The sequence below is a fragment of the Rhipicephalus microplus genome, chromosome 3 (assembly GCF_043290135.1).
Source record: "Rhipicephalus microplus isolate Deutch F79 chromosome 3, USDA_Rmic, whole genome shotgun sequence".
NCBI lineage: Eukaryota > Metazoa > Arthropoda > Arachnida > Ixodida > Ixodidae > Rhipicephalus > Rhipicephalus microplus.
In genome coordinates this window covers 141,764,133-141,788,358 of record NC_134702.1, presented here as the reverse complement: position 1 = coordinate 141,788,358, position 24,226 = coordinate 141,764,133, and the positions used below count along the sequence as shown (strand labels likewise).

Below are 24,226 nucleotides of genomic sequence, written 5' to 3'. Positions count from 1 at the left end.
ATGTATATTTATTCAAAACACCTGAACAGCATTTTTTTGTCTGAGTGTTCCTTGGAAAAGCGTATAAACTGGCAACAGTGCAGTTTCTTAAAATGCCGCAGAACTTGCCATGGTTTTTTACTCGTTGGTTGTATCACGATATCAATTTACAGTCTATCGTGACAGTTTCAATTTTTCTGCAGGTCTTTACCGAGGGTGGACGGAGACGAGTGGCCACTTTATGAAGGAGAAACGAGGAAGAGGGTTTCCATTCGATCCGATGGCTTGCGTATTCTTCCGGGAGACACAGTCGACAAATGTTACAGACTGTACGAATCATTTATGCCGGAGCTGATGTTCAACGCCCCAATTTAGGGATGAAATCACTGGCAAACGTTGTTATGCAGATGTGGGCTACATCATTGACTTGGACTGTCAGACCCAATGTGATGTTCCACATTTGGTGATAATTGTTTATATTATTTACAAGGCTCATCTGTACGATTGTTGTCTGAGGTGTTTAATAGAACGATTTTGTAATCTCTTAATATACACAATAAATAAGTTTTTAACTTTAAATGTATACATCAAATCAGGAATTCCGCAAGAAAAGCTACTACGCACCTGGAAAACCACCCTCGATTCTTCTTGGGACGTTCCGGAGCCTCGCCGCTACCATCTCATCTTGAATCTGCGGGAAAAAACGGTTTTTCTTCACCGAAAATCAACTGTGAGTAACACGTGTATCCGCCCTATGGGGGCTGCCATGTTGACAGGGGACTTTGGCACCTGCCGCCTCGTGCTCAAAGATTGAATGAAAAGGCAAAAGATCACAACAAATATTGGTAATAATATTAAATCATGCAGAAGGAGGATTTCGGGCTCTGAGCTCAACCTTACCAGTTTCTGACCGGTGAAAACAAACCCACAAGCAATTTTTCCCACCTTATGACCATATGGGGGCCGCCATCTTGTGTGGGACGAAGCCATTTTTAGGACAACGAGTCATATCTCGGCTTTTACACACCCCAGGACGACAAATCAGGTCTCAATTGAGTCGCTAAAATCCGGAGATAGCCGGAGAAAAAACCGCAAGCGCCCAATTCAACTGAGAGCGTCTGTCACACAGGTCCCGTTAATTAGGGAGGCGATCGCTGGGCTAATCCCAAGGGCCGAAGTATCGGCCCCCCGAACTGCACTACGAAAGCGTGGACAATTTAGAAGTGGTCCTTTTTGGCGCGCCAGCGGACGCCGTCTGTGGCCCAAAGAACAAGTCAGAGCCGAGAGCTGATAAACAAAACAGAATTATAGTCTCAATAATGGCAGATCAGAAACAGTACACAAGCATGCACACTCCACAATAGTTGAATACAATATGTCACCCACCAAACAACGTACTACATAGTACAATCAGCCACACTCGAAACAACGGACACAGACAACGATACGCACTACAATGCAGTCGCATGCATTGAACAACCAAGACACCTAAAGACTATAGAGATAGAAAACCTATCCAGTCTAAAGTTCTTGGAACAAAAGTCTGGATGATACTCTTCCGAGAATCACTCACTCAAAGTCCCGCGTTGTTGTCGTTCCGCAGCCCCCGAAGTTTCTCTTCCAGGAAACCTCACGTCTTCAATAGGCCACTCTCCAAGCTTCAAACTTCTTCGCCGGAAACACGTCGGCTTCACACACGCAGCTGTTGCCACGCGTCTTCGCTCGATAGCGGTAAACACACACTCTTGTCTGTAGCTCGAGTCGTCACCCCTCAGGTGGAAATCATCTTCTCCTGCTTTGTCTCTACGGACAAAACCTTCGCCGACTGCACGGCGGAATCGCTACGCGCTCTGGCGCTAACTTCCGTCTTCTCCTGATCTCTCATCTCGGCTGCTCGATTAAATATCTTCCGCGCGAGATTCCAGATGGTTCTCGTCATTTCGTCGGCGCGATACGCAGCGAAGGCTGCGGAGGGGGCGAGACGGTTCGAATGCCGTCCGCGACGGATGACTCAACCCGGCATGACACCGCCCCTTTCCATCTAGAACATTCGAGTGCTTGCTAGGCCGCCGTTGTGGGGTGAGGAGGTTCGTCGGCGAGCCTACGCTTCTGAGAGGGGAGGGTCGCGCGCCCAGGGAGTCTTTGAATGTTTGTTTTCTTCTCTTTTTTATCGTTGAACTCGCGGCGTCACTCCGGCGTCTCGTCGCGAGAACTTGGCGGCGCGCCCTTTTTGAGCGCTCGTTCTGTGACAGCGTCAAAAGAGACTTATTCAGAAGACACACTCAGTGTTGCCGGAATGCTGTCACTGCTTGGGCTGGGTTTGGCGAAACAGCTTCCACAGCGAATTAAGCCCACCGGAATCGCTCCTCCACCTCTTAGCCAATAAGCACAGATTATTTCAACTGCGGGAGCGAGAGCGGCTGCGTCAGCAGCACGGGTAAGTGAGCTCTGCACATGTCTACCTATAACTTTAGCAATTTCGGTCCTAGAAGGGTCAGAGTGGTGTTTATTTGTTCGTGAAGATACAAGAAGTTCAACCGCTACAAATACTGCTATTACATACAAAAATTTTAAATTTTAGGAGCGGAAAACCGTGTGAATCTGTGAAAACAAGAACAGTCGGACCACGTGCCCGGTGCCGCGCAGTTCCCAACCGGGAAAAAAAATCGCTTGTTGATGGAACTACCTTAAGAGGCCTGAGGTGCGGCCTCATCGGTAACCACCGCCGGGAACGCACTTCCTCACCAGAGAAGGATTGGCCACCCTGGTGCAGTATCTGGCCACTACCTCCCACATGGATACGCCAAATAACTCACGGCCCTCAGTCCTCAGCAACAACTGACTACGGCGGTGGTCAGATCTGCAATGCAGCAGAGGGTGCTAAGAATCTCTGGACTACAGGCCGCCATTGGAACCTGAACTTGGCAACGTTTAACGCTAGAACCTTATCTAGTGAGGGAGGTATAGCTGTACTATTCGAAGAGCTAGAGGGTGTTATATGGGATATAATAGGGCTCAGTGAGGTTAGGAGGCCAGATGAGGCCTATATGGTGCTACATATTGGGCACGTCTTTTGCTATCGGGGCTTGGCGGACAGAAAAGAAATGGAGTGGGGTTCTTAATTCACAGAAACATAGCTGGCAACATAGAGGAAAACTATAGCATTAATGAAAAAGTGGTAGGTATTGTAAATAAACTGAAAAAAGATACAAGATGAAGGTAGTACAGGCTTACGCGCCTACATCCACCCATGATGACGCTTCAGTTGAAAGCTTCTATGAAGACGTGAAATCGGCAATGAGTAAGGTAAAAACACAGTATACTATAGTGATGGGCGACTTTAATGCAAAGGTAGGGAAGAAGCAGGCTGGAGACCAGGGAGTAGGAGATCGTCACTAGAAACGCCAGAGGAGAGCTAATAGTAGAATTCGCAGAACGCAATAATTTGCGGATTTTGAATACCTCTACCGAAAACAAGAAAACCGCAGGTGGACATGGAGAAGCTCTAATGGCGAAAATAAGAACGAAATAGACTTTATAATGACCGCACACCCAGGAATCATGCAGGATGTGGAAGTGGTTGGCAAGGTACGATGCAGTTATTAGAGAATGGTACGGTCTCGAATTCGCCTAGACCTGAAGAAGGAACGACAGAAACTAATACGCAAGAAGCCAATCAATGAGCTAGCACTGAGAGGGAAAGTACAGGAATTCAGAGTGTCGCTGCAGAACAGGGACTCGGCTCTTAGTGAGGAAATCAACCTTAGAGTAGATACAATGAATGATAATCTGACGAGTATCATTACGCAGTATGCAGTGGAAGTTGGAGGCAGGGTAGTTAGACAGTAGACTGGCAAGCTTTCCCAGGAAACGAAGAACCTTATTAAGAAGCTTCAAACCATGAAAGTGTCAAGTACAACAGACGAAATAGAACTGGCAGAGCTTTCGAAGTTGATTAATAGACGTAAATTATGCGATGTAAGAAGGTATAACATGGAGAGAATTGAACACGCTCTGAAAAACGTAGGAAGCTTCAAAGCAGTGAAGAGGAAACTTGGGATAGGCAAAAGTAGGATGTATGCACTAAGGGACAAAGAAGGCAAAATAACTACCAATATGGATAGGATAGTTAAAATAGCGGAGGAGTTTTACAGTGATCTGTACAGTAGCTGAGACAACCACGACCTTAATACTATAAGAACTAGCAGTAACCCAGACGACACCCCACCAGTAATGATAGAAGAAGTCAGAAAAGCTTTGGAGAGCATGCAAAGAGGCAAAGCTGCTGGTGAGGATCAGGTAACATCAGATCTTCTGAAAGATGGAGGACAGATTGTGTTAGAAAAACTAGCCACCCTGTTTACGAGGTGTCTCCTACGGGAAGGGTACCAGAGTCTTGGAAGAACGCTAACATCATCCTAATACATAAGAAAGGAGATGACAAGGACTTGAAGAATTACAGGCCGATCAGCTTGCTCTCTGTAGTGTACAAGCTATTTACAAAGGTAATTGCTAACAGAGTAAAAAAAAACATTAGAATTCAATCGACCAAAGGAACAAGCACGATTTCGAACAGGCTACTCAACAATTGACCACATTCATACTATTAATCAGGTAATAGAGAAATGCTCAGAGTATAACCAACCTATATACATAGCCTTTATAGATTACGAGAAGGCGTTTGATTCAGTAGAAATATCAGCCTTCATGCAGACACTGCGGAATCAGGGCGTAGATGAAGTATATATAAACATTCTGGAAGAAATCTACAGGGGATCAACTGCTACCATAGTGCTTCATAAAGAAAGCAACAAAATACCAATCAAGAAGGGTGTAAGGCAGGGGGACACAATCTCCCTAATGCTATTTACCGCGTGCTTACAGGAGGTTTTCAGAAGCCTAGAATGGGAACAGTTAGGGATAAGTGTTAATGGAGAATACCTTAGTAACCTGCGCTTCGCCGATGACATTGCATTCCTGAGTAACTCAGGGGACGAATTGCAACTCATTATTACGGAGTTACACAGGGAGAGCAGAAAGGTGGGTCTTAAATTTAATCTGCAGAAAACGAAAGTAATGTAAAACAACCTCAGAAAGGAACAGCGCTTCGAGATAGGTAATAGTGCACTTGAAGTTGTAAAAGATTATGTCTACTTAGGGCAGGTAATATCTGCAGAGCCTAACCACGAGATTGAAGTAACTAGAAGAATAAGAATGGGGTGGAGCACATTCGACAAGCACTCTCAAATTATGACAGATAGATTGCCATTATCCCTTAAGAGGAAGGTATATAACAGCTGTATCTTGCCGGTACTTAGCTACGGAGCAGAAACCTGGAGACTCACAAAGAGGGTTCAGCTTAAATTGAGGACGACGCAGCGAGCAATGGAAAGAAGAATGGTAGGTGTAACCTTGAGAGACAAGAAGAGAGCGGAGTGGATTAGGAGAAAAACGGGGGTTAAGGATGCCATAGTTGAAATAAAGAAGAGGAAATGGACATGGGCCGGGCATGTAGTGCGTAGACAGGATAACCGCTGGTCATTAAGAGTAATTAACTGGATTCTCAGAGAAGGAAAGCGGCTTAGGGGGAGACAGAAGGTTAGGTGGGCAGATGAAATTAAGAAGTTTGCGGGTATAAATTGGCAGCAGCAAGCACTGGACCGGGTTAACTGGCGGAACATGGGAGAGGCCTTTGTCCTGCAGTGGACGTAGCCAGGCTGATGATGATGATGATGTATAGAAAAAGTGTACGATACCTCATCACACACCTTTTGAGCGACCGCTCTATTCGGGGCTGGACACCCCTGTAGCCGGACACAAAAGCTGCACTCAATTAACGGGAGTAAAAAGTAGACACTTCGAAAATATTGTCAGAACAAATGCGCATTGAAGTACTTTTAAATGTGTGCAGTAAGTATTCAATCAAGTAAGCAGCACTTGCGACATATATTGTCAGCACACGATGCAAAAGAAATAGTGCAGTGCAGTTGCTAACTGCAGCATTAGAGCATTAAGACCTGTTGCCTTTTACACAGAGTGCAGTACTTTTCGGCTGATATTCCCAAAAGTCAGGCGGCGAGCTTTTCGCGCCGCCATCATCACCTTGTTACCTCCCCCCCCCTTTTTTTTACAGTGAGAGCTGTTACGAGATCACAACTCGGCTCCAGCGCAGCGCCGTAGTTGTCCGCCGCCATCGCCGGTGTCCGTAACCACATCGCGGGAAAACCTAGTACCAATGACAGTGGGGCTGGAACCCGGGTCTGCTGCGTGCAAGCCCGGCATTCTACCACTGAGCCACGTCGGTGATTGAGACTTGTTGGCTAACTTGTTTTCGGCAGGATTGATGTCGGGAAAGCAATCGCGGTAATACGACTTATAAAGCGTTTTAAAAGAATGAAACAACAATCAGTCATCGCACAAGGCGAATAGCGTAGCGAGTGGGTCGTCCAATGCTCCAACTCATTAAAACAACTTGCTCTTGTTCTCCTGTTAACTGTGGCGCATACCCACTTCAGGTATAATTCCTCATCGTCATCAGCAACTGCATAAACAATCGGCACAAAATTTCTTGCAAGTGTTTAGCGTATAGTATACGCTTCTCAGAAGAAGGACGAAAAATAGCATAGCCAGTGCCGGCCTACTGTCCTAAAATTTTTAACAATAATGCAGTAGTGAGTATCAAGAGTGCTTGCAGCAGTTACCCGATGAGTGTTTATAAAAGGCTGTGAAAGGCCACTCTTCTAGCTTTCGCTGAGACTGTGCTGCCGCTTCCGCGCATGCCTAGCGTTTTTTTTTTTTGCACACATGGCGGCGCGTTAGTGTAGGCTTGTGAAATTTAGGCTGACGTGGTCAATTTTTATAAGCGCTAGCTCAAGTTGCGCGTTTTATGTTACGACCCCTCTCTTTGACGAAGCTTCCTAAAACATTATCTTGTGCGATACGCAGAAAACTAAGTCAGTAACAGTCAGCATTGCCGCATCAGCCTTGGTGTTTCTTTGCTGGTATACTAATGCGAAATATTGCCATGATTATTAATCTTGGAAGACACCATCTTCAGACATTGGCGCATATCAGCGAGAAACAACGTTGGAAAATATTCTTGGCTAGGCCCAACATAACATGCGGAATGACCATCACGTTGTTGCACTTCAAAAAAACAGCACAATGTCTCTAGGGTAATGAACGTCCTTAAACGGGAAGTTCTATCAGCGCTGGCTCGGACACCTGCTGACGACCGGTGGACGCTGCAGTGCGTTCTGTCTCGGCATGCTTTCTTGCAAAATAGAAGTGGCTGTGAGCGTTACGCTGCGCATATTTTCTGTTGTGGTGTCGCCAAGGGCTTATGGAATTTCCACATTTCAGCGAGAAGCATGTGCTCGGCAAGGCCCTATGTGATCTGGGGATCGGTAAGTTTTTCTAAATACCGCGCTGCTCAATGTTGTTGTAGTTGCGTTGCATCTTATTCTGCTTTACCTTTGCGAAGGGGGCAATCTCTACAGTTAGATAATTCTGGTAAATAGATGGAACCATCCATGAAAATTTCCTGCAAGCATGCCTTAAATGTTGGCCGGAAAGGTCAATCCCTTGCAGTTTTGAACTTTCAATCAATGCTCGTCAGTTCACATTCAATGACTCTATGAAGAATAAACTGCAACAACTGTGTTTGAAATGAATTAAATAACTTAATTATTTGCAGGAATATCACAAGTATGATACGTGTGAATCAGTAACGTGCGAAAAAGTTATGTTAGCGGATGTCTGTTTGGCTTATATTTTTGTGCCCTTAGGTGATGCAAAAACAGTTAAGTTATCATGTTTGTGCAGTACAGTGCAATGAGTGCGCCCCATACTGTGTCTACTAAGCACATGTCTTCCAGCCTTGTCACTTGCAAAATCGCACGACTGACTTAGTCAACATGGTATGCACAGTAAAGCTGGTGCGACAAGCGAAGTGTTTTGTTTGTGATCAACGTTTAAACCGAGCGTGCAATAGCTTGAACAAATTCTGTGTAACGTAATCGTTGCAAAATAATGGTGCCAATTAAGCAAATCTGGGAAATGGTGGCAGTGGAACCCAAACTTGCGTCGAACAATAAGCAAAGTAGTGCACCTAAATGTCTAGAGCTAGGTCTTTGTATAACAATCTTCGCACTTCATTGAAATAGTTAATAGTGCGCAGATTGCTCTCTAAACAGGTGAATATATATATATATATATATATATATATATATGTATATATATATATATATATATATATATATATATATATATATATATATATATATATATATATATATATATATATATATATATATATATATATATATATATTTATATAGCGAGATGAGAGCTATTCTTCATGGGCTGTTGGTGGTGACGCTACGTTTCTTCGCCACTACATGTAATAAGATTTATTGCAACTCACTACTTCGCATTTTCGCGGGGAAACGTTCGTCTGGCCTTCTACACATCAATTTAGAAGTTGTAAATGAAAAGTATACAGGGACTGGAGGCTATTTATTTTCTCTGAAGTAGAACAATCCATTCTATTTTACGCTTATGTTCGACACCCTAACTATAGTGGCTAGAATCCTTTGGAACAGTCATCATGTTGCTTGTGGTGAAGTCCTGTACTGTTACCTCATCAGTAGTTCGATTATAACTTTCAAATGAATGTTTTGTGTGAATTAGCCGTATCTCCAATTTGTGTGAAAAATCCAAACGTTAAGACATGAAGAAGGGATTCTGGGATTACAATTAGTTGCTTTATTTCTAGTGTTAGTTTATTCCTAGTGTTAATTCAAGTGTTGATTTCTAGTGTAGTTTTCTCCAGAAAAGATGGGAAGCAACTGGCAGTTTGTAGTTTGTGCTTCAGAATCTGCCTTCCAGCTAATAATGATTATACTTCTAGTTTTCTATTGAGGCCAGTATATTTTTTTAAAAGTTTAGAAGCACCCCCTATATGAATTTTCTAGTCTAGGACACTGTCGGCTTCCCTATGATGTATTCAAAAAGTGGCTCGGCTCACTTTACTTGCCTAAAATTACAGGTAAATTGTCTTGTGCTGCATTATTACCAATCATTAAGCAATAACGTTTAATTAAATAAGGCTGAAGTGAGAAGAAATATTCAAAAACTCTGGCAATTTCAGGAACTCCTGCATGGGCCCGAGAAGGGCTTGCAGTATCTGTAAATAAAAAAAATAAAGAGCGCCTTTATTCTTGTGATTAGTCAGGACACCACTAGTATTTCTGCAGAACAATTCTAATAACTTTTATTGCGATAACTACTATATGGGCCCTCTCGGCTGGATTTTGCTGCCGGCGTCGCCGTCACTCACCGTATGTGTATATATATATATAAATATATAAATATATATATATATATATATATATATATATATATATATATATATATATATATATATATATATATATATATATATATATATATATATATATATATATATATATATATATATACGCCAAAAAGAAAAAAAGAAAGAGACTCCGGCGCACGGAAGCGAACGTAGGGGACCTCTGAGTTGTGAATGCGAGGCACTAAGCCACCGAGCAGCAGCTCCTTCACCGATAAAACGACAACCTATTAATATCTACCACTTACCGTTCTTACCAGGCATCTAGGAAGGAACTATCATATTTTCAGCATTATCGGCAAGATTGCGCAACGAGCGCGCGGCGGTTTTCATCTCTCACGCGTATTTTGGCACGCGGAGAGGAGGGGAGGGGACGACATTTCGTATGCCCATATCTCCCGATGGGGAGGATCACACGCCTTGGCTTTTGTTGAGTTTTCACTGGAAGAATTATGTTGTTGTTACGGGGCGAAAAAAGGTCACTGTAATTGTTGCACAGTCTCCGTTTGCAAAAAAAGGGCACGCTTTTCGACACAGCGAAGTAACAACGGAGGTGCTTATTAAGCATTCAGGTGTAGTTGTGAGTATATGTTTGTTGTGTCATTTGTGCGTGAGAAACGTAGGGAACGTTTCGATCTGCTTGGAATTCTGTGCGTGACCATCCAAGTTGTTGCTATCGCGTTCATTGCTTAGCCTTTGTGGCAATGCTGTGACTTTTTTATTTATTACGCGTAGTTTTACGTTACAAAACCACAGTATTATCATCAGACACGCCATAAGGGAAGACTCCAGAATTTTTTATTATCTTGAGGTATATAGCGTGCCCTGACATCGCACAGTAATTGGGGCTGTACCATTTCTACTCCACCGAATGGCTACCACCGCCACCGGGATTGAAACCGCAACTTTAGGGCCAGCAGCCGAGCACCATTGCCACCGATTGACCGAGGTGGACACAGAACAGTTGTGCTATGCATTGTTACCAAGTATTGTTTGTTCGTTTGTATAGCGTAATAGAATGGGTGAAGTTTTATAAATTTGCAATATGTTAAGTAGTCATATATTTTTTTGATAAATTTACTTTGGTGCCGCAACTCTATTGACGCTCATGTGTGTAGAATCAGCCTTTGCCATGCATGCCTAGAATGACCATATTGTGGACCGGTGAACTATAGTGCACAATATGTACCTTCTTTAAATAGTAAATGTATGGCCGTTGAACTAGTAAGAATCGTTTGCCTAAGTGAATTTTGTAGTGGTGACATGCCTGTCGGAACATCGACTAAGTTATCATCCCCTTGGCATGCATGCGTGCAGAAAAGGATTCTAGTCAGTTGATATGTATTGATGTCTTCACACGAGTAACTGTAACTCTATAACATAAACTTAGAGATAAGCTCGATAGGCAACGGTGGAGGGTATTTTGTAGCTCTCTTGATCCCAGAAAACCCCTGTCTCGAATATGGCAAACCGTCCGAAGCCTTCAGACACCCACTCAACAGTTGTTCCCTTTCCGATCTTTGGCTCTAAAGCAAGGTCGACCTGATGTAGAGGTTGCAGAAGATTACTGCCACTTACTCGTAGGTATGTCCTCCTCATCGATATCACCTTCGTATTTAGCCTCACCGCCATCCAGCGACGATCGCCTCGACTTACCATTCACAATGCACGAACTCGATGCTGCGTTTTCCACGTCCCGACGGTCGTCCGTACCAGGGCCTGACGGAATAACTTATTCGGCTCTATATCACCTCAGCCAGGAAGCAAGGCAGGCTCTCTTGTCGTTCTACAACTCTACGTGGGAAACATCGACAGTCCTAAGGAGTTGGAAGTGCAGCCGCATAGTGGCCTTACTGAAACCAGGCAAGTGTTTACAAGAGTTGTCTTCTTATAGACCCATTGCCCTAGCCAGTTGCATCGGTAAGGTGATGGAACGCATGGTGCTGGCAAGATTGAAATGGCTGCTGGAGAATAATGTCGGCTTACCAGATTTCATAAATGGCTTCCGTAGAGGTTGATCATCTATAGACGGTGTTGTAGATTAAGCTTCTTCTGTTGAAAAGGAAAGACAACGTCGAAGATTGGTAGGGGCCATTTTCTTAGATATAAAGGGCGTGTACGATAGCGTCTACCTTGAGGCCATTCTTGACGCACTTGAAGACATCGGCGTAGGTGGCCGACTACACGCCTGGATAGGGAGCTATCACAGAGGACGTACCATGTTTATGTCGACTGCCGACGGTGACACGGCGAGACGCCTCGTAAGCCGTGGAGTTCCACAAGGCGCCGTCCTGAGCCCATGCTTTTTAACATAGCACTCATTAGCCTTGAAGCGGAGCTTCCCGACGTTGTCAGAATCAGTGCGTATGCGGACGACATATGCATATGGGCATCTGGAGCAACTCGACCACAACTGCGAGCAAGGCTACAACAAGGCACATCAATAACATCTAAGTACTTACGTCGTCAGGGCCTGGAACTTTCAATAGCAAAATGTGCTGCATTGGCATTTACGAAGAAATCAATGTCGCGGTACCCAATCTTCGCTCACGGAGCAGTGATTCCCGTGGTCAAGCACCACCGCTATTTAGGGGTCGTCATTGATCACAACCTGTCCTGGTCAAAGCATGTGACTGTGCTGCGAAACAAACTAATCAGTTTTGTGTATGTTCCTCGTGTTATAGCAGGACTGAGATGGGGCTCTTCGGAGAAAAGTCTTCTGCAGTTATACAAGGCATTGTTTGTGGGCTCTATAAGGTACAGCTCACCTGTGCTTTCCAGCATGCGGCCAACGTGCCTTCGTACTTTAGAGAGCCTTCAGGCACGAGCACTGAGAATATGCCTTGGCATGCCACGGTGCACGTCCACCTCTGGTACTATAGAGGAGTCACGCACCTACCCTATACAGGTTTACACGTCCTGCGAGCCTCTTCTAGTGCACCTTCGTCTGCTGACCCGACATGCACAGCACTCGTTGTCTTCGCTACAAGTGGACCGACCAGGCTGTACCTATTCGCGATGCCTCGATACGCATAGGCACATGATCCCTTCAGGCTCTGCACCTGCCGTAATTCCTGCAATGCCTCCATGGACATTGACTAAACCGCTGGTGTGCCTTCACATACGTGGAATTTCGTATAAGTCGCTTGTTTCTTATATTGCCCTCAAGCAACTCACCTTGGCACATTTAGATGACAGATACAGCGACTCTGTGCACAATTACACCGATGGATCCGTAACTTCATCCGCCTCAGCTGCAGCCTTCGTGATCCCTCAACTCAGTATTTCCCGACAGTACAAATTAGATCATAGGTCATCTTCGACAGCCGCAGAACTTGTTGCTATACAAGAAGCCAGAAAATTTGTGAACGACCAAGCACCGCGTAAATGGACGATTCTATCTGATTCAAAATCAGCGCTTCAAGCTATTCATTCTTGCTCAAGAGGAGGCCAACTTTACGAGTTAACGTTAGGAATCGTCCAAGCATTTGACATAACACACAGGAGCGGTCACTTGATTACACTCCAATTGATTCCTGGACACTGCGGCCTAGTTGGCAACGAAACAGCCGATTGCAAAGCAAGAGCGGCAATATACAACGCTCCTATGTACGTCAAAGTACCGTACTCGCGAGGTGACGTCAACACATTGTTGAGATCACTCATGCGCGAATGCGCTGCCACTTACTGGTCGCTACTAGATCACCGGAACAAGCGCCTGCGGGAAACAGACCCTGGTATGACTTTTCGTCTTCCAGATAAAATCAGCCGAAAACTTGCTATTATACTGCACCGAATTCGTCTGGGCATCGCCTTCACTCACCACTACACCCACCTAATCGGCCGTGCGGACCGCCCAAACTGTGAACGCTGCGAAGTGCGCGAAACGATAGCTCACATAATTTGTGACTGTGCATTATACGTCGCGCAAAGAAAAATGCTAACTGCAATGTTGGCAAGCATTGAACAGACACCATTAAGTGAAAGCCACATATTGTCAGCAATGAACGAATAAACAGTGTCAAAAACTGCCACAAAAGCTGTTCTAGACTTTATAAAAAGCACTGGACTAGAAACTAGACTGTAGGGTACTATGCTAAGTGGCTACTGTCCATACGCACCACCTCTTCTTGTCCCCATCATCACCCTTCATCCCTCTTTCCTTCCCCTTTCCCTTATCCCCTGTGTAGAGTAGCAGGCTAGAGCGAACTAGCTCAGGCCGACCTCTCTGCCTTCTAATAAATTCTCACTCACTCACACTCACTTTTATTCATGTTACCCTACAGGCCCCAGAAGAGCATTGAGTAGGGGGGGTTACAGAAAAATCACAATAACATAAAGCATAAAAAGAAATTATATCGAAGAAAACAAAGAAAATTGCACAATGGAAGGGAGAAGAAAAAACACTATAAGCAAATGCAGCAAAAAAAACAAAATAAAAAAAATAAAAAAATAAAGCCCATACAAGCAAATCGACTGATATCTTTACAGCTTAAAGATAAGGTACATGCCTGCTTATTACATTTAAGGGAAACAACAGCAAGGACCTAATATATCTCTAACACAAACGATCACAAAAAACCCAATTTCGATTATCATGTGGAGGGATCGTGATGTTTAAGAAACGGCTCACTGAAACTTCGTCAAGCAAGTTATGCCTTAATGGTTAAGGCTGAGCAATACTGTTTGCCCCTTTCATTACTACAATACTAAACTCAGCCTTTTCTCTGCATTTATTTCGTGAACGCTGACACTCACCTGGATCAGGCTCGGCTTTATTCTGGTGCACGTTTGCCTTGCTGTCCATGACGGCAGGACACATCTCCACCATGCAGGGATTACGGCAGTCTGCAGTAATCGAAAGTAGAGTAGGTGAGTAGGGCAACTCCAACTGCAATATAAACAAAATCAGCCAGGGGGATCAAAATACTGAATAACGTTTTAGCGTGAATAAATGTCAGAGCTCCAGCTTTTGCCGTATTCCTTCACTGGGCGGCATTCACTGGTGCTGTTCAGTGAGCGATATCAATGACACGCGGGCATACAATATGTCATTCAGTAGATGAGGTCTTGAGTTCGTGGTTGTCATGTCATGTGCGCAGAGATTTTGAGCGAATCAAGGGCCCATTCAACGTTTCTCCCTCTGCCTATCAAGTAGCTTACATCTTGGCGCAGCTGTGGTAATCTCCAGAACGGAACAGATACCAAAATCTTCTCAGGTGAACATGCGTACGGGAAAAAGCGATTAGTGGATTACATGAAGAATAGCGTGAATTTAATATCGCATATGCTATGTCAACCTCTCGACAAGCCAAACATGACTAGTGGAGAGAATTTCGTGACATATGCGATAGGCGGGACGGTACGTATGAGCGTTCCACGAAGTATGAGAGGATTCCATGCGGCGCATGCCGCCATATACTGTGGTATGTGCCGGAGGTTATTACGAGACCACATAAACAAGGGCCTTATAAATCTTAACGTGATATGGCAAAACAGGGCAAGAGTCACATAAAATGTGGTACCGGCAACGGTGGCGTTGTGACTAGGGCAGGAATTCAGGTGATAGGGAAGAGAATTATCGTAGCTCCAGATGGCATAGAAACAAAACATTGTGAACGGCTATACAGTATTCTACTTCATAGCCATGACAATACCTAAAGCTGCTTCGAAAAGAGAACCTGTAAAGCCGTGTTACGCCAATGCTGACAGTGCTTGCCGTATTCGCGCTTTTATGAGAGTCCACTATGCTGTAGATATGCATTCATATGTTTACGCAAGCTGTAGCATTGGTAGAATACGCTGACGGCGGCTGCTTATGATGCTGTTACGGTAAAATACAAGTGTGAAAATTCGACAAAGTCTGTATGGTTGGGTATGAAACTGTGAGATGATTTAGACCCCAACCGAATGTTTTGAAGAAACCTGACGTTTTGAAACTGACTTCGTTCCTTCCTCGGGGATGACTGCGTAAGGCTACGTAGCAGCAGCGTCTTCAAAGCCCTATCTCTCTCTCGTTTTGCCGTGGAGCGCAGTCCTTGTGTTTACGCAGAGGGAAGGGTTCCGAGAGATCGGTTGATGTTATGGGTTGTCCTCTGTAATTGCCATGACTCGTCTACTAACCTTCTCCTTTAGTTCAGCTCGCTTTCAAGGATGGCCGTTAGTTCGAAGTTTATCCGATGATCCAACGTCTCAGCATATTCAGCGACTGCGCTGAGCTCTTTGTAGAGCTTCCGGGCAACGTTTGCGTGTTGCTTCAGTCGTTCCGGGGTAGGTTTTTTTTTCTCGCCGATATACGAAGAAGAGCACTCCACACACAGAATTTGTAAACGACACCAGGGGTCCTGTCCACTGTTGGCCGGTCTTTCGGGCGGAGAGGAGGCGGTCCAGCGTACACGAAGCCACGTGCGCCATGCGAACCTTCTTGGTGTTCCTTCTTGAAGATCCATGCCAACATCTCGCTGGTTCCCTGAACGTATGGGACCGGTACGCGTTTCGGGGGGCTGCCAATTAAGGTTGATTGGGTTTTCGTATACTCTGTTGCTCTGCCCGGCGGGTTGCGGCTCGAATGAAGTTTTTTGGGTATGCGTTTTTTCTGAGGTCCGCAATTACTGCGTCTACGTGGCTGATAGCGCTTATCTGCATGGCTATCTTCGTGTTTGATAGTTTGTGCCATAGAACGGTCTGCAACAGTATTGACAGGTGAACTGTTGCCAAGGAAGCTGCGTGGTGGCGTTAGCGTTAGCAAAGTGCGGGCTCTTTCTCGTTGAGCCAACCTATGCAAATATTAAAATTAGAATCCGTGCAGGAATTGATATAAAGCATTAAAACTGGCAGTGAAGGTGTCTACCACAAGCTGCTTTCCGAAAAAAACCTAAACATGCGTAAAGTTGACGTCTCCACAAGTGGAGCTGCTGGTTATAGAAATTCAAAACAAGGTTTTAAACATTTCTTAAGCATCGCTCGATACCATATGAATATGCTAACGAGTATTACGTACGACATCAACATCATTGCAGCATAACGTGCATAATATTTGTATATAACTTACACCTGGGCTCTAGTGCTGACGTTGCGGCTGATCGTAAGTTAGCGTTAAAACGATAGCGGGGTGTACGTGCCTGGTGTTCCCAAGATGGGCACGCAACCCATTCATTTGCAAAAGCACATATATGCTCAATGCTAGCAACGCCAGGGATAGTGGTGCAAGGCTAAAATACAATGTGTCAAATGTCCAGCGGATCTTTGGCACATCCTGACCATAAGAAATGACTGATGACAAGCGATGTTAATGCATACAAAAGATAGCATACTACGTTGTGGACAACATAGAACAAGTCGAGTTAAGGTGGACAGCGTGCCGCGATTCCCGGTAAGAAGTTTTCTCATCCGCAAGGCGAATCATCCTTATTTTTGCATCTGTCGCCGCGCGCTGCTGCCATGCACCGGCTTTATACGGACGGAACTAGCGCATGTGAAGTAGGCCAATATGTCGTCTTTCGTGAATAAGTGGTTGCGTGCATTTTCTTGGCCGTACGTGTTGCGCACACACATGCACGTACAAACAATTTCTCGGTATCGTGTGGTGACATAATCGTATAGTGCGTTTATGATTTTTTTGTTTGCGTTGGACTTGTTGCGGCCTGCTTAAAGAGTTCCGATTTTAGTATACTGTAGACAGCACTGTAGACAGCTACTGAAAGAGTGCTGTGGAGGAAACTGATTCCCACAATTCGTGGGATCTAGCGATTTTATATTTATATTCTAAGTATTTTTAAATATCAACAAACCCAGCTTCGATCGAACGCTGAAGTGCAGATAACGTTAGCGATGAAATCTAGCACTTCTCAAAATACCCGCTGCTTTGTCAGCCTAGAAAGTTGATTCCGTTGATACCGAACTACTGAACTTTGCAGGTTGGCTACGCGCAGATGTAAAGATGGTAGTTGACTTCCACAACATTTCATAGAGTAACATACAGTGCTAGCAGAAGTGAACACATAGATTTAATTGTTTCCATCTTCTTCAAGATGACTAAAAACACACGACTACAGGCGTATATTACATTAGTCACACATCAAGAAACGACGTAAGAGCTTCTCATGAAATTGTCAGGCCCCTCAACTAGCCCAGTCGTTAGAACAGCAGCATGTTACTTAGCTCAGAGCTCAAGCGTCGCCTTTCATAAACTTTGCACTACGAAGTGCACGTGTTTCTGTGACTTCACTGCATTGAATAGAATTGAGTAAAAAAATTATGATCTCCCTTATGCTGCCCTCGCGAGACACGCCTCCCACATGTGGGCAGGCTGACTTCTCTGTCTCGCCAGAGCATGGTGAAACGATGCAATCTGTCTCATTTTGCTTTGAGTTTGCCTATTACTGCTATCGCAAGAGCTACAACAAAAAATCAGTGCTCACAATAGTTTGATCACTGTTTGCAACTAATCAGATAGGGTCGGTAACATTCGTTATATAAATTATCAGTGCCGTCATTGGCGTGCGCGCGGAAGGCGAGGGCCGCTGACCCGCAGGTCGTGGGCAGGGGCATACACACTAAGGCAAAATTACCTGAAAAAGGAGTAACGGAGCCCAAAAGGCGCGCGCGATGAACGGATAGACCATTGAGGAGCAACCACAGAGGAAAGCGTGCAGCGCGAAACCATTTACTCTCCGCTAGAGATGAACCACCCGGGCATTGGAGACAGCGCGAAAAGCGTTGCCAAGGTGACAACCCTCCTTCTTCACAGAACACATGTCCTTCTCCTCCTCTGCCGGCTCAGTCTTTCCCCGTATTTTGCCGGCGGCGGTTGCGTAGCGTCGAGCTCGGGGTGCTCGACCACGGCCGCCTGGATTCAACGATCTATGAATTACGACGTGGTGCTTGTGTGTACGCCTGGATGAGCGTGGGCTGCTGCTTTAGAGCTTCGCTGCACCCATGAAGTCTGGAGCAAGCCTCGACAGGTCACCACGCCACGATGTATATCTCTGGCTTCAAGATAGTCGCGACCAACACACGAAAGCAACAGTTGGGGAGGAAAATAATGCGGCCGAGAACAACAGGCCTGTCGGATATATACTTCAGTCCGACTCAGGGCAGAAAACGGCGCTGGATTCTAAGGCAAGTATGTTAACATTCTTCATTCTACTCTACATGTCGCGGGTGCGATATGGATTGCGCTTGCCGGCAACGGGCTCGGTCGTGTTGTATATCACACGCACGAAATGTATCGCGAAGGTCAGATTCGGCGTCTGCAGTTGGCCTGTGCTTTGCGACTGCCTGGAAATTGGCCGCCATTGCCGTCGGCCTCCCGTACGCTCACTCATCGACTGCTCACCTGTCTTCGGCGACGCGATGAGTTCCGTGCTGACGATATTGGGCTGAGACCTCGTCGCTGTGTTCGGAGTCGTCGAAAACACGTTGCGGGTTCTCGTAAAGAGCTTAATTGTGGTATGTCGCGCGCTGTAAGTGCACCAGCACGGGCTAGCGGGGCTTTCGCTAGCGTCGGAACTCACTGAAAATTGGTCGCCATTACAGTTGGCTTCCCCGACAGTCGGTCGCAAGAAGCTCGGCGCAGTCCGTTGGCCGCGGCGGCCGACTCGCGTTTGCGCGCTGCACTCGCTCAAGTTTGTGGAAAAGGGCTGCATTAACGTCGATTTCTGCGGCGCTAACTCAAAACCAGCTCGGCGCTGTTCGTGGCGGTAGCCAAGCGTACGCTCGCTCTCCTGTTCAAAGTTCACTGCCAGCAGACACTCCGCGCGCAGCGCCATGGTTGGTCTCGCGTTCGGTTGCTCTAGCTGAACGACGTCACTGCTTAGGACTCGCCAACTTGTTAGCTGCAACATAGTTCGCGGAGTTGTGACTGCGGCAGCCGCTCCTAAACTGTTGCGCTACGGTGATCCAAATGAGTTTTTGACGATGTGTGACATCACGGTGAAATTATTAGCATGACGCAACTCGCATATGCTTTCATTTGACCTGACACGTATGTAATTCTTATATGCACTTGCATCCATCCTCAGTCACATGTGACTCACTATTTTACATACTTATTGTGCAGCCGTGGGTGGACACCGTGCTGAAGACTGTGCGCTGGCGTCTGTGATGGCCGTCATCCATATCTTTCATCAGAGCAGCTTCAGAAGGGCTGTGCGAGATGTGAGGGTAAAATTATTTGTGTGTCATATTTTAACGCTTGTTTTTATATTAACGTGCACGTACTTGCCATATGCGTGCATCCTCATTTTCTGTGACGTGTGGCTAACTATTTTTTCTATATTATTGTACGTGCCGCCGTGGGAACACAACAGGCAGAAGGCTGCGTGCGCTGGCGTCTGCAATGTCTGTCATCTATCACTTCCGTCGGAGGGGCTCCACATGGAGTGAACAAGATGTGCAACGACACTGAACTTGTGCACTTCGCCATGAATTCACTTAAAAGAATGGGAAACTTCATGTGTATGTAGAAATATAACAGATTTCCATGTCTCCCTTTTGTCTTTCGTTGTTGCCTTGACTTTGAAAGCAGTTACACATAGGTGACTAACTGCTTTTTCTCGTGTTCTTTTCTGCAGCATTTGTTGCTCAGTGCGCAGAAAAACAGGTAAAAAAGTATTGGGCCTGGCGGAAAATAAACTAAAAAACAATGTTTGAACTGGGGACAAAAAGTTCGTCCGATTGAAGTATTTGAGTGGATCAACCGTTCGTCCGGCAAGGTGCAACTGTGAGGACTAACAGTTGACCGGTAAGGTGTAAATGTGGGGATTAACAGTTTCTCTATAAGGTGCAATTGTGAAGACTAAATTTTAGTACTTTGAGGTGAACTGTGAGACTAGCAGTTACTCACCAAGGTGTAAATGTGAAGACTAAATGTTAGTCCCTTGAGGAGACTAAGAGTTAGACCCGGTGCTGTTAGTCCTTAAAAGGATTAATGGTTGTGGCAGCCCCATTACTTCCCAAAAGGACGAACCACACACACTTTTAACACCCTTTTGTCTTGGAATATATATATATATATATATATATATATATATATATTCCAAGACAAAAGGGTGTTAAAAGTGTGTGTGGTTCGTCCTATATATATATATATATATATATATATATATATATATATATATATATATATATATATACATGGGCGTTAGTAGATATCTCTGTTTTTGCCTAACGCGAGAAATGGAGGGGGAGGGGCCATAGCAGCTGTTGGAAGTGGGGCATGCCCCCTCCCCCTCCCTAGTTTCTAAACTGTAATAATTCTTAAGGTTTATTTCCCAGAAAAACAGCATGATTATAAGAGACGCTTAAAACACTGCTGTCAATCGCTGCATATATATCACAACAGTAACATTTTTTTCGTCAATTTATGTGCCCTAACCATTTTACGTTTTAGGAGCGAAGCTCCTTAAGGCGTGGGCTGTGCGTCCCCTGTATGTAGCCACCTCTCGTTCAGTTCTAAGTATTACGCTAGCCACCGCCCGATCTAAAGGGTACAGCCATATCCGTCCGTCCGTCCGTCCGTCCGTCTGTCCGTCCGTCCAAAAGATGCAAGATGTTATAAACTAGACAGCGGTATGTGTAGTTGATTATGAAAGATGCGAGGTGTTATAAAATAGGAATGATGCCACATATGGCGCGTGTCATCGTTCAATATAGTGCGGCGACGTACGCTAGGGGGAGCGTTGCAAAAAAATCGAGTGGGCAAAATGTACGGAGGATTCACGGTTTACCAGGTTTACCTCCGGAGCTTCGCCCACTCATCATCATTCACTTCGTGGATATGGCGGCATTTTTTGGAGATACGTTGTAGTGAGGAACCCCGGAGTTTTATTGAGCGCTACAAGTTGTTTTATTTGCTCTTATGTCTATTTCAGCGGGTATTTTTGCATTTAGCCCCCGTAAAAATGCCGCTGCAACAACCGGGTTGTGAACGAGAATTTTCGTGTTCACCAGCTACATTTCTACGCCGCTGAACTATAGCTGCCTATTGATAACCTATCGTATTGAGATTAAAATTGTCAATTTCATTACAATCAAAACATCAATTGCTATTGACGAATTGTAGCCATGCTCTCTCAGTCGGGGGCCGGATAACGAATGACATATTGGCGACGTGCTCCTACGCACTGACTAAAATCCTATCTATGGAAAGCCCAGTAAAAAAAATACCCATGACAGCCACGTGGCGCGGACGTACCGCATATAGCCATTAAGTGATGGCGCAAAAAATGCCCCATATCTGCATGTTACACTGCAAATGTCATTGAAATGTCATGCGTATATATAATGAGAAGAAAACGTTTATTTGATGTTCTACGCAAGCAAAAGGGTGAATGGCGTTCTGGGGGCGCTGCGTCAAAGTGCCTTGATAGTGCACGGAGGCGAACGAGGGCATCACGTCACGCCAAACGTGTGACATGAGCGCTATTTGGCAGTTATCCTGGAAAATGAAGAGCGCGGCGTGCACGCCCGTCTCTGAGGTGATAAGGTGTAGAACGCAAGGCGACGGGTAGGTGCTACCACCGCGTCATCTTGGCAAAGCGTTGGAAGCACTTGTCTTTTTGTGCAAGCGTTGCATGGTCAGCGCAGCGTGATAAACGCTACGTTTCTTAGAATTACTTATGTATGCCTTTTCTAATGAAAAGACACACGTGCAGAATATTGACGTATTCTTATGGTGCATCAGATACGCGCAATAATTGATTTCAGCTGACAATCGCACAAGTATGAACGCTGCATCTTGAGCAATATTGGTGGGGGCTGCGGATAGGGTCGGCTGTTTGGAGTATCGTTTGGCCGATTTGATGCCGTTTAGGGTACCGTTAGGCGCGGATAAATTGACAAATATACAGAAAGACAAAAAGTTTTGCGCCGAAAGTCCCAAAGAAAGAGTATCATCTTCAAAAAGAGAGAGCCACCGCCTCTGACGCGCCAGCCTGGCGCTCGGAGCCGGCATCAGCTTACGCCGACCCGTTCAGCGACCGACGCGAGCGCAAAAAGAAAAAGTCTCGCATGGAAACAATTTGGAGTGCCTTACAGCACGCTTAATTCAAAATATTATACATCTCCCGGCGCTTGGGCAAACACTGGGATGTGCAGTCCCAGTGTTACGCTCTTTATTGCAATAAAAGAGAACAGAGAACTAACTTTCCGTTTATCAGTTGTGGAGGTATGACGCCGTGTCATGCACTAAGTAAAAAAGTACTGGGGCATGCGAGAAAGCTTACTGAAAGAATCGATTATGTATGTTGATGCTCGTGTTCAACAAAACAAGTTGAACTGATGATTTTAGGAATGCATGGCAAAAAGAAACAAATGGAAGGCAGTGAGACAGAGAAAGATCAATATTGAAAATTGGTCGGTTGAGGTTTGATTAGTGGTTGCGTCCTTTGATGTTGAACTTAAACATCAAGTATAGAAGTAAGAAGTCAGGTGCAGAAGCCAGCAGGAGAGCATATGCCACTGATATATGCACACTTTATTGAATATTAGGTACAGTTTTCATATTCCAGCATGGATTTGTAACAGTGAACCACGACCAAGACAACCATTTTACTGCTGTGGAGATTGTGTACCAGTTATAAAAATCCCAATTTTCTAAAGAGCAACTTAATGCAGTAACAATAAATATTTTGAGGTTCGTTCTGCACCATTTCATGACCCAAAATGCACGTGGACGTTCGCGAAAGAGATGTGCCGAAGCATTTATTTATTTGAAGCGAGACCTACGTCTCCATCGCTAATTTGTTTACGTCATAATTGACCTCGTCGTGCGTTTCCGCATTCACTTGAACAGCGGTGTAATGCTGAATAGAGGTAAGAGTAGCCACTCCCCGTTGATCGATATGTGGAGTTTAACGTCTCAAAACCACCATATTAAAAGAGAGACGCTGTACGGGAGGCCTCCGGAAATTTTGACCACCTGGGGTTCTTTAACATGCCCCCAAAATATCAGCACACGGACCTACAACATTTCCGCCTCCATCGGAAATGCAGTCGCCGCAGTCGGGGTTCGATTCCGCGACCTGCGGGTCAACAACCAAGTACCTTAGCCACTAGACGACCACGGCGGGGCATAGCCGCTCCCCATAAATCAGTTCAGTTGAAGAGTGAAATCAAGTAAAAAGCACTCTATATGGCGAAATAATGCGCATGAATTCTAATTGCGGAAATAAGCAATTGACGAAATTCTAAATATCTGCTGCTGTCCCAGCGTGTAGCGCACGTACGAGATCAAATGTTAGAGTAGGCAAGCGAAAATACCCATGGAACGTTAATGTGCGAAAGCGCATTGTCTTCAAACAGGACTCGCTCGCCGGATTCCGTGCCAACTGGTTTAGCCCTCGCGATCTCCGACGTCAGCGTAGCTCTGGCTGACTGGGCTCGCCCTACGTCATCTCCTGATGCCGAACTCTGACGACAGTGTAGCTCTGACCGACTGGACTTGCTCTACACCATCTCCTGACGCCGACAAGATCTCTCGCAAGTGGTGTCCCGTCCTCGGACTTCTGTTACCGTGTTCCCATCTTTCCTATCTCTCCTATCCCCTCGATATGTCGTCGCTCTGACGCTCTCACGCTTACTTCATCTCTCTTTCTCTCTCTCTACACCTTTATTCCTATGCTTTTCATCCCTCCTCACCCCCATCCCTTGTGAACTACTGTTGAGGTGTCGTTCCCTGAAGCAGACAGTTACGGGACTCACTTTTCTTTTCTTTTCCTTTTTACAACATAACACCCCCCCACCCCCCCATTGTCCTAAAACAGCTGAAAATAGGCTGCTGGCACTGACACGCGTGTACCTCGCGACACAAATAAGCAAAATTGCTCACAGCACAGGCACGTGCGAGAAACATACGTAGGTTACGGCAGC

The 24,226-nt window shown here is 45.3% G+C and overlaps 1 protein-coding gene across 3 annotated transcripts in view; it reads left to right on the top strand.

The window, feature by feature from the left end:
• LOC119186352 (acetylcholinesterase) overlaps positions 1–558 on the top strand; it is a 94,701-nt gene extending 94,143 nt beyond the window's left edge. For 2 of the 3 annotated variants that reach the window (XM_075890340.1, XM_075890341.1), the window contains one exon: positions 183–558. In XM_075890340.1, coding sequence (XP_075746455.1) covers positions 183–354 — 172 coding nt within the window. In that variant the 3' untranslated portion in view covers positions 355–558. The remainder of the gene's footprint in view (positions 1–182) is intronic. The other variant, XM_075890342.1, reaches the window with a different exon arrangement.
• Positions 559–24,226: the final 23,668 nt, after the last annotated feature.